This window comes from Tetrao urogallus (genome assembly GCF_951394365.1).
Source record: "Tetrao urogallus genome assembly, chromosome: 1".
Lineage (NCBI taxonomy): Eukaryota > Metazoa > Chordata > Aves > Galliformes > Phasianidae > Tetrao > Tetrao urogallus.
Window position 1 is genome coordinate 193,538,497 of NC_136813.1, and position 11,393 is coordinate 193,549,889.

Here is an 11,393-nt window from a genome sequence, read left to right on the forward strand (position 1 = left end):
GGGCTGGGGGAGGAAGTGCAGAAAACAGGAACCCAGTGCAGCCCTGAGGCTGCTGTGAGCAGCAGTGCTGCACCAGAGGACTGTGAGCCCAACAGCGGAAGAGGGGGGCTGGGAAAGGTGAGGATACTGGGGGGTCCTGGGGGTGGGGAGTGGGCAGCAGCAGTGGCGGAAGTGCCTTGGTGGGCAAAGAGAGCCACTTCCTGGGCACGGGTTGATGGCACTCAGCATTTACTGCTGGTTGGTTCTTCAGTTATCGTTGGGTTTGGGTTTTTTTTTGCACTTGAGGCTCTAAAGAGCCATTTTTCCCACATGTTAACCATCTGCTTTGGGGGAAGGATGGGAGCAATGCTGCACTGACCATCTGCTTTGGGGGAATCACAGAATCACCAAGGTTGAGAATGTCCAAGATCACGCAGTCCAACCGGAGGAAGGGGGGGAAAGGATGATGGTGGGGGAAGGATGAGGCCGATCCCCGTGGCTACGGTTGTGGCTGTGGTTTGTTACAGTTCCCAGGATGTGTGGTGGGAGGTGCTGGGGAGGAGGTGGTCTGGAGTCAACTGGAGCAGCAGGCAGACCCCAGAGCTCCAGGTTGGAGTTGGGGTGGCTGCCCAACGGCTGCCCTCGGCTGGAAGCCCTGTGCTGGGTTGTTGTTGCTGCTCTACGTACAAATGGGCCATAGAAGTGTTTGGAGTGAGAGATGGTAAAAGGTGAGGACAGAGAAGAGATGGAAGGCGCTGTTGGGTTGTTCTGCATCGTCCGCACCCACCTTCCTGCTTCCTCTGCTCATCATCATCACAGAAGCACTGAATCAGAGGATGCCTTTGGTTGGAAGGGGACCTTAAACACGATGTGTTCCAACCCCTCTGCCCTGGGCTGGATCCTCCCAGCTTGGGCTGCCCAGAGCCCCATCCACGGCCATGGGCACCTGCAGGGATGGGGCACCCGCAGCTCTGGGCAGCAGTGCTGGGATGATTTATTGGCTGTGCTCTGCAATAGGGCTACTGCCATATAGAGCTGTGCTTCCATCGTTACCACTATTACTATCATTGCTGTTGTTTTAACTCCTGAGGGTCAGATCCTTGCAGTAAAATCTCCCTCAGTCCTCCACCCTCAGCTTTCTGCCTGGCTCCTTTCAACCACAAACTCCATCCCTGCTCTGTGCTTTCAGTTCCCTCCTCCCCAGCCCCTCGTTAACCCCATGCAATGAGCAGCGCTGCAGGTCCACCCGCTGCTGGGATGGCAGCTCCCAGCTCAGCACCTTGCACTGTTAGCAGCTGCCCTGTGCACAGCGAATCAGTGAATCGAGGATGCCTACAAAGCCGCCCCCATCCCTCCCATCAGGTTTCCCCTGGTTGATGTGATGTTCGTGGCAGTATGGGGCACGGCACTGCAGTTCTTCTCTCTGCCCCATTGCAAAGCTGCAATGTTGGGCCGTGGCAAGAGCAGCCCCAACATCGCCTGCCCCGTGCAACCGGACTTCCTTCCGCTGCTCTGCAGGCGCAGCGCCGCCTGGGAGGAACTTTTTTTGGTCTTTTTTCAGAGTCATCCTGAAAGTGAAATGCAGGAGCTCGAGATTTCGCGCTATTTTTGTTCCCTGGGCCTTTTGCCTCCTCCAGGCTCCTGTGCTTTGCTCCGAAAGCAATGCCTGTTTATTTCCATGGAAGCACGGAGGCAAAGAGCACAACAATGCCAATCGATAGAGCGAATTCTCAGCTACAAAGCACTCTTCTTCAACATAGGCACTCCCATTTGCCATGCATTTTCACTGGCAATGAACAAGAGCCCGTTTTGTGCCATGCTTGTACAAAATCTGCACCAGTGGAGGCTGCAGGGGCTTCAAGCACCGGATGTGATGTAGATGTCCCTGTTCAGTGTGGGGTGTGGGGCCAGATGTCTCCCCTCACTGTGGTCCTGCCCCACACCCTGTGGTCCTGACGACGCCGTGTTCCGCCCCACAGATGTGGAAGGCGGTCGTGGGCCACGACGTGTCGGTGAAGGTGGAGGCACAGAGTGATGACTGGGACACCGACCCCGACTTTGTGGTGAGTGCCTGCAGGGGGGTCAGCGTGGAGGGGTGGCATCTTCTGCTTGGCACAGATGTGTTTTTAGTTTTGCATTAGGGGAGAGTTTGTGTTGAAAGGGACCTTCATAGGATCACATAACGGTTTGGCTTGGAAGGGACCTTCATACAATCACAAAATGGTTTGGGTTGGATTTGGAAGTGACCTTCATAGAACTACAGAATGGGTTGAGTTGTAGGGGACATTCATAGAATCATAGAATGGTTTGGATTGGAAGGGAACTGCATCGAACTGCAGAATGGTTTGGGTTGGAGGGGACTTCATAGGATCATGGAATGGTTTGGTTTGGAAGGACATTCTTAGAACTATAGAATGATTTGATTTGCAGACCTTCATAGGATCATGGAATGGTTTCGTTTGGAAGGACCTTCTTAGAACCACAGAATGGTTGCATTGGAAGGGACCTTCTTAGAACTATAGAATGATTTGAATTGGAGACCTTTGTAGGATTATGGACTAGTTTGGGTTGGAAGGGACCTTTATAAGTTCATAGAATGGTTTTGGTTGGAAGGGATCTTCATAGAATCATAGAGTGATTTGGGTTGGAAGAGACCTTCTTAGAACTGTAGAATGGTTTGAGTTAGAGATTTTCATAGGAATGGTTTGGGTTGGGAGGGACCTTCATAGAACCACAGAATGGTTTGTGTTGGAGGGGACCTTCAAAGGATCATGGAATGGTTTGGGCTGGAAGGGATGTTCATAGCATCACAGAGTGGCTTGGTCCCACTCTCTGCCATGAGCAGGAACACCCACAACTCCATCAGGCTCTCTGAGCATCCCGTGCAGTTCCTCACCACCCTCAGCGAGCAGACCTCACTCCCTACATCCAACGATTTATCCATAGCGCAGCAGCACCCATCGGCCCACCCCCACCCCTCTCCTCCCGTCCCCGCGGTGCCTTCGGGGCTCTCCGGGCTCCGGTCGGTGCTGACGGGGGCGCTTCGCTCCGCAGAACGACATCTCCGAAAAGGAGCAGCGATGGGGGGCGAAGAGCATCGCGGGCTCCGGGCGGGCCGAGCACATCGAGTGAGTGCGGAGGGGTGGGGAGGGGCTTTAGGGGGTGGGGAATGGCAGGGGCCATGGGGGGAGATGGGGGGGGAGGGGGAGGCGGGGCTGCAGGACCCCGCAGCGCAGCGACGCTCCCCGCCCCGCAGCATCCATCAGCTGAGGAGCAGAGTGTCGGAGGAGCACGAGGTCATCAAGAAGAAGGAGCTGGAGAGCGGCCCGAAGGCCTCGTACGGCTACGGGGGCAAATTTGGCACGGAGCGGGACCGAATGGACAAGGTAACAGAACTGAAGGGGACACCCCTGGGCTCCGTGGAAATGTCCGTTTTCTGTCCCTGTCTTCTGCCTCAGCCCTGAAGGAAGGGTGTTGCAAACACACGTGTCAGCCCATAGACTGTCTCCAAGACGTGCTTGAACCCATCCATGTAATTTGTCCCTGCTTGCAACACTCCCCTCATGGAGCTCTGTGCTGCTAACAGCTCAGTCAGGTGCCTCCATACTGGGTCTGGAGGAGCAGTGAATAACAATCCCACCCCCTCACAGCACAAACTTCTTCCTCACGGTCAGACAGACTGCGAGGCTCCATTCTGTGCCTGCTGCCCCTCATCCAGGCGCTGGGCACCACCAAACAGAGCCCAGCCCCATCCCGCTGACCCCCGCCCATCACACATCCATCAGCACGGCTCAGATCTCCTCTCTCCTCTTCTCCAGGCGCGCAGCCCCGGGGCTCTCAGCCCGTTCCCATCAGGAGGTGCTCTGTGCCCCCCCATCTCTGCACTTTTGCGGGGCTCTTCAAGCGCTTCCCATTCTGCCCTGAGCCTCACGCTGGTTGCAGGGCTGCAGCTGTGCCCGCCCAATGCAGAGCAGAGGGGAGGATGCAGCTCCGTGCCTTTATATGCAGTGCATCCCAGGCTCCCATTGGCCTTCTGGGACACTGCTGGCTCATAACTGCTCAACAGTTGGTCAAACACTGATCAGTCAGGACCCCCAGGTCACCCCCCGCTCATTCTGGCAGCAGAGCAGAGCAGTCCCCATCCGTCCCATTGCTCGGAGCTCACACCCTTCCTCCTCTCTCCTCAGTGTGCCGTGGGCCACGAGTACGTCGCCGATGTCGGGAAGCATTCCTCACAGACTGATGCGGCTCAGGGCTTCGGGGGGAAGTACGGCGTGCAGCGGGACCGAGCCGACAAGGTGTGCTGGGCAGAGCAGAGAGGGACGCGGCTGGGGCCCGTGCTGCGTTGCGATTACTGATGCAGTTTGCAATGCGCTGACGCGTGCAGGGCTCGGCGTGCTGTGCACCACGCTGCGACGTGCAGCTCAGCTCCCGTGTGCAGGGCGAGAGCTGATAGCTTGCAGCACACGTGGCCGTGAGCTCTGCACCAACGTCTGTGCGCTGCGCCCTGCAGGCAGTGCCGTGTTTGCGACCCGCCTACCGCTGCTGAGGGAGCTGCAGTGGCTCTTGTTTGCAGCCCAAGTGCTTTCTGTGTGCATGCATGGCACGCTGCCTCCATCCCATGCACGACAGCTCCTGCTCAGGAGTGTGTCATGCACCCATGGGCATGGCCATGCATCCTTGGGTACAGTCACATGTCCCCAGGGCTGCTGGTCCCCGTCTCTGTGTTGCTTTCTATGTGCATGCATGGCATGCTGCCCTCCATCCCATGCACGTCAGCTCCTGCTCAGGTGCTTTCTATGTGCATGCATGGCATGCTGCCCTCCATGCCTGGGGTCAGACCCCACTGCTGGTGGGACTCAACACCCAGCACAGCTCCATTCCTCCCTTTGTTTTCCAGTCAGCACTGGGGTTTGAATACAAGGGAGAAGTGGAGAAGCATTCATCCCAGAAAGGCAAGTCCATGGTCCACACTTGGACCTCGGTACTCTGCAGTGCCCTCCTGCTCCCAGCATCCCATGCTGGCTGCTGCTCACAGCTCTGTTATCCCAATTCTGCCACTCGGTGCAGATCCCCATTCCCAATCGCTCACCCTGCTGCCCTGTCCTGTCCTTCTCTGTCCATCCCTATCACTGCTCTCTTTTGCTTTGCTGGAAGCTCCTGGCTGAGCAGAGAGGACCCCCCAACCCCAACCTGCTGATGGGTGAGCAATGCTCCCTCCTGATCCTTTAAAAGTCCCTCTGAGGAGCTGCTCTGTGCAGAACGCAGCACTGAAGGATATGAGAAGTGATTACACACACACACACAAATATATATATATATATATAAGGAAAAAGCACAGCAATGGATATGGCAACAAAAGGCTCCACTGCACCCAAACCTGTGCAGAACTCTGCCAACTTAGAGGTGTGCAGAGGAGCAGCTGCATTCAGAGGGAATGCTGCAAGATCTGAAGCCAAGGGTGGAATATTCTGCGGCCAAGAGAAGGTCAGAGGGCAAAACCCCTCATTGTGCTTCAGGCCAATGTGAGAAGAGCATCACTGCAGGGGAAAAAAGGTCGGTGCTGTGTTTTTTTTCGGAGGAAACTGCAAAAGAGTGAAGAAATTTTGAGGCATTTGTAGTTGGTGTAAAGAACCAGAGGCAGTCGTGACACCACAGCACGTTCTGCATAGGAAGTCAGTTGTAGACATGGGACTTCAGGCTGTGTGGAAGCACAGAAATACCTTGGAGCAAAACAAAGATGTAAGAGATAAGGAAAGAAGTTGCAGCAGACGCCCACAGCCCTGCAGTGTTTGGTCCCAGTGATGATGTCCCTGTGCTGGAGCCTTTAGTGCTGAGGTAACAGCTGGAAAAGCTCTATCTGCTGGAAGCAGCACCTGGGGTGTTTGTTTTGTGATGCACTCCCCCTCTTAAGGTGGGATATGGTGATGGGGGGCTGTGAAGGGATCCCTATGGAGCCGGTGGGCAGGACAGGGGCTGAGATTTTGGAGGACGGTGGCCTCCAAAAGGGGGGATGATGCTTGGAGGATAAATGAGCAGAGATACAGCGGTCACTGTGGGATGCTTTGTAGGGAATGTAGGAAGCGGGGGTGTAGGGAGGATGGGCTGTGCCTCCATCCCAATGAGGCAGAAGTGGAGGGACCACGTCTCCAGGAATGTATTTGTCAGCCTTTGCCGAGCTCCCACAGTTGGTGGTTTCCATGTGGGAGCAGAGGTTCCACAGTGGCAAATGTCAGCCGTCCATAAATGTTTGCCATGTGTTCTGTGATCCCAAGGCCTCACTCCATGCCACGTCCCCACTGCCCATCGCTGCCATCAGACACGTTGTCTGTACCCCCATTACCCCAGACCTTCATCTCAGTGGCCCCTGGGCTGCTCCCAGCCTCCAACCCTGCTCTGTTGTCCTCCCTCCCCGCTGCCGTTCCCTCCTACATCTCCGCTGTTGTTCCCAATCCCTGCTGCCATTCTCCCACCCCTGCTGCTCTCCCCCTCCCTGCAGCCCCCCAGCACCTCACTGCACCCCCTCCTCAGATTACTCCAAGGGTTTCGGTGGCCGTTACGGTGTGGAGAGGGACAAAGTGGACAAAGCAGCAGTGGGGTTTGACTACAAGAGCCAGACGGAGAAGCACGACTCACAGAAAGGTGATCACCCCTTCCTAAGTCCAGAGCAGCCTATAGAGTTCTATAGGGGCACTACAGTCAGCACTGCAGCCCCACGCTCACCATGCTGATGCCTTTCCCCTCCTCTCTGTTCTCTGTTCCCCTCTGTGCCATGATTGGGATCCCCGTGGCTGAAGATTATTCGGTGGGCTTCGGTGGGAAGTTTGGAGTCCAGAGGGATCGTCAGGACAAGAGTGCTCTGGGCTGGGACCACCAGGAGGAGGTGCAGCCCCACACCTCCCAGACAGGTACAGATGGGCCCAGAGCTGACTGTTCACACTGCCAAAACCCAAATGCAGCATAGTGTGGATGTGTGGGCAGCTGGGGGGCACTGTGAGCTCCAAAGCAAAGGGTGAACTTGGCCATAGCAGGGCTTGGAGTGCGGCAGAGCAGATTGATGGGGGACGTGGATACACATCCCTGGGTCGGGCTCTCTGTGCCTGTTGTAGTTTCCATGGAAATAAATAGGAGGTATTACTTTCAGAGTGACCTATGTAATATTCTAAAATATAAATTGGTTTCTGATTCTCCATACAGACTATGCCAAGGGGTTTGGAGGCCGCTATGGGGTCCAGAAGGACAGGGTGGATAAGGTGAGTCTCTGATCAGTGCTCTTAGAATCACTGAGCTGTAGGTTGGGAAAGAGCTCTGAGATCTCCAACCTCAACCCATCCCACCCATCCCACTGCCCACGTCCCCCAGTGCCACATCCCTGTGCTCACCAAACACCCCCAGGGATGGGGGCTCCCCGCTGCCCTGGGCAGCTGTGCAGTGCTGACAGCTCTTTGCAGCACAGGTTGTTCCCAATTCCAACCCAGCCCTCCCCGCTGCACCCTGAGCCCATCCCCTCCCGTCCCGTCCTGGGAGCAGGAGCCGACCCCCCCCCCTTCCTCTTGCAGAGTGCTGCTGGCTTTGACGAGATGGAAGGTCCAACGTCCAGATATGAGAAAACACGACCAGTGGAGGCAGGTGAGAGAAGCATGTACCCACCCAGGGCTCGCTGGGTCCCGTCTGCCCCGGTGGCAGTGCATCACAGGCACTGGGCAGTGCTGGGGGGTGAGGAGGGCGGCTGCAAGGAGGTTCCTCCGGCTGCACCAGGTTTCTCCTGGTGCTTGGGGCAGAGAAAGGAGCCATTGGGCAGCCTGCATCAGCACTATCCTCCATGCATCAGCTTCCAGCAGTGCCAGCAGCCTGCGGTCACGGTTTGAGAACATGGCTAAGTTGGCAGATGAGGAGAGCAGGAGGCAGGTGGAAGAGGAGCGGGCCAGGCAGCAACGGGAGGGCCAGGCGGCACGGCGAAAGGTGAGCCATGGCCATCACCTCCCCAAGGCCATCACCTCGCCATGGCCATCACCTCCCCGTGGCCATCACCTCCCCATGGCCATCACCTCCCCATGGCCATCACCTCCCCAAGGCCATCACCTCCCCATGGCCATCACCTCCCCAAGGCCATCACCTCCCTGTGGCCATCACCTCCCCATGGCCATCACCTCCCCAAGGCCATCACCTCCCTGTGGCCATCACCTCCCCACGGCCATCACCTCCCCATGGCCATCACCTCCCCATAGCCATCACCTCCCCATGGCCATCACCTCCCCATGGCCATCACCTCCCCATAGCCATCACCTCCCCATGGCCATCACCTCCCCGTAGCCATCACCTCCCCATGGCCATCACCTCCCCATAGCCATCACCTCCCCATGGCCATCACCTCCCCATAGCCATCACCTCCCCGTGGCCATCACTTCCCCATGGCCATCACCTCCCCATAGCCATCACCTCCCCATGGCCATCACCTCCCCATAGCCATCACCTCCCCATGGCCATCACCTCCCTGTGGACATCACCACCATCTCCCCAGGGCCACAATCTCCCCATGGCCACACTCTCCTCATGGCCACCATCTCCCCGCTGTGACTACCAGCTCTCCATGGCCATCACCTCCCTGTGGCCATCACCATCATCTTCCCAGGGCCACCATCTCCCTGTGGCCATCACCTCTCCATGGCCACCAAGTCCCCATCACCATCACTTCCCTGTTTCCCCAGGACCAGCAGAGTAGACTGTTCTGCAGACCTGCTGGTGTCCATCTGTTAGTTTGTGGCAGCTGGAGCAGATTTCAGTGGGAAGAGGATTGTCCGAGAGTTGCTCTTATGGGGATGGGGATGGATGTGGTTGAAAGGGACTGAAGGGCTCTGCCAACTTTCCTCCAGCAGGAAATCCCACAAAGAGAGACGGACCGCACAGAGCCACCTCCTGCCCCTGTGCCTGCGAGGGTCCCTGCGAGAGCTGAGCAGGAGCCCATGCCACAAGGAGAGCAGGTGCTGAGAGAGGGGATGGAGAGGCTGAGCCCCACAGCCCTGCAGGGAGACGAGGAGGAAACACCGTGGTGGTGGTGGGACATGGCTGCACAGCACCTTGAGCCACAGAGGGTGGTCTGGGGGGGGTTGGTCATTGCCGTGGCAGTATGGCAGGCTGTATGGTGTGAGATAGACTTGGAGCCATGAGAGTCTGCCCTGAGCTGGCTGCTGAGCTCTGGGTGTGGATGATGCTCTGCTGGTGCTGTGGTGGCTCTGTGGATGCGGGCGCCCTTGGTTGGGTGCTGTGCAATGAGGAGCTGCCTGCAATGGGTGCTTTGCAGGTAACTTTCCTGTTGTTTTCTCACTCCATAGCAGGAGGCAAGAGGAAAGGAGGAGGAGGAGGAGGAGGAGGAGACAGCACCTGCGTTGCCCCCAAGGCAAGCAGATCTGAACCAGGAGGAGGAGGAGGAGCCCATCTACAGCGAGACTTTTGATGGTGGAGACTACGAGGAGCTGCTGGAGCGCTCCGACTACTGCGACAGCGTCAGTGCAGGCGCTGACTACGAGGAGCTGCCGGCACCCGCGGCAAAGCCAAGTGCCACCCCCAGCCTGGGAGAGGAGGATGAAGGGGAGGACTATGACGAGGTCATTCCCGAGGAGCCCAGCCAGAGCCAGACCTGCGGGGGTGAGCGTGGGGAAAACAGCCTCGGAGAGTGTCTGGGTGGATGGACAAACCGAGGGGAGTTTGGTGTCCTGAAGTCCTGTGGTTCAGGTTAGCAGTCCGTGTTGGTCAGGACCTGGCTGCATCCCAGCCCGTCGCCCTGCTCCAAGGCACAAATCAGCAGCGTGGGGTGCAGGGTTGGGCAGTGGGTGTCTGCTGAAGGCGAGGGCAGGAGGGCTGCACCTGATGCGTTGTTTCCTTTGAGGGACCCCCGGTGGGGCTGCAGGGCTGGCTCTGATCCTTCACAGCTCACAGTGCTCGGAGACCTGAGCTGCTGGTGCCTCTTGGGTGCCAGGGGAGCAGGGAGTATGTGAGCAAATTGCACGAGAGGCTGCTGCTGTTTCCATTGCCACTTTGCCTGGCGAAAAGGAGGAGCTGCAGTTCTATCCAGGCTTTGTCTGAAGGAGGATCACGAAGCACCAGGACTGCTGCTCCCTCCTCCTAGCCATGGAAGCAATGCGTGCTGTGCGCTGAGCTGCGGTGCACCACTCTGTGCCTACAGGGGACGGATGTGGCTCACAGCAGGACAGACAGATGGGCACCAAATGGACCTCCATGGCTGCCTTCAGTCTCCGTCTCATCTACCTGTCTGTCTTCTGCAGGGGGAACGGACAGCATTTATGAGGTGGAGAATCCTGGGATCTGTGCAGTGGCCCTCTACGATTACCAAGGAGGTGAGTCTGCCATCCAGCGGTGTGGAAGGCGGTCACCCTGGCCCTGGGAGCTCGGCAGGGGATGGGAGGTGGTGGCTCACAGCAGCTGTGGTGGAAGGGGTTGGGCTCGGCTGGTTAAATGTCTTCCTTGTGGAAAGTAAAAGGAGAGCTTGCTTTGGAACCTCTGCTTCATCGTTCACCTGTGAGGTTTCTCTCCTTGCTCCACTCTGTTCGTGCTGATTGCAGGGGTGGGGGTTGGGTGGGATGAGCTCTGTGACCTGTCAGCCTGCATGGGGAGAAGGAGGGGAGGGATGTAAACCAGTCCATCCCAGCACGGCCACCATCTGCTCTGATCAATCCCTGCAGATGGAGATGATGAGATTTCCTTTGATCCCGATGACACCATCACACACATCGAGATGGTGGATGAAGGCTGGTGGAGAGGGCAGTGCCATGGCAAAGTGGGGCTCTTTCCAGCAAACTACGTGAAGCTCCTGCAGTGAGGCCGTGCTCCATCTGCCTCCTCCTGAACCTTCACCTCTCTCTGCTTCAGCCCTTTATGCATTATTAGCTTGATTTGACTCTGCTTGGCGTGGCTGCATGCAAGGAATAGCAGCGAACAAACCAGCCGTGTGGGAGGAAATGTCCAGGATGCATTCTGATTCCCATCCCACTGAGAAAGGTGGGATGGTCCCAGAACTTACGGGTGTGATGTGTGATGCCTTTTCTGCCTGGGTCATCCCATGCATCAGCCGCAGTGCGCGCAGGAGAGCTGTGTCCATTTCTGTTCCAGCAGGGAGCAGTGACCACAGGGACGTGGCACTTGGGGATGTGGGCAGTGGGATGGGCTGGGGCTGGATTGGGGTTGCACTGGGGATCTCAGAGGTCTTTTCCAACCTCAGTGGTTGTGTGGTTCTACCCATAGGGCTCAGTTCAGCAGTGAAGTCAGCCCACCCATTCCCACTGCAGAAATAGTTACCTGCAGCTAATTAGCTCACCTGTCAGTAGGAATTAATGAGGAAAGGAGCAAATTGTGCACACTGGGTGGAGTTCCCTTACCTGATGTGTTCCCACTGCTGG

The 11,393-nt window shown here is 57.2% G+C and overlaps 1 protein-coding gene across 1 annotated transcript; it reads left to right on the plus strand.

Moving 5' to 3' along the window:
• Nucleotides 1-1,958: 1,958 nt before the first annotated feature.
• On the plus strand, nt 1,959-10,816 carry LOC306952923 (hematopoietic lineage cell-specific protein-like; the record flags this gene model as incomplete). Its single annotated transcript, XM_079543698.1, has 14 exons — nt 1,959-2,042; nt 3,034-3,107; nt 3,236-3,365; nt 4,167-4,277; nt 4,880-4,934; nt 6,511-6,621; nt 6,777-6,887; nt 7,177-7,232; nt 7,539-7,608; nt 7,811-7,941; nt 8,853-8,960; nt 9,315-9,624; nt 10,263-10,334; nt 10,680-10,816. 14 exons carry the CDS (start codon nt 1,959-1,961, stop codon nt 10,814-10,816), a joined length of 1,560 nt encoding a protein of 519 aa, XP_079399824.1.
• Nucleotides 10,817-11,393: the final 577 nt, after the last annotated feature.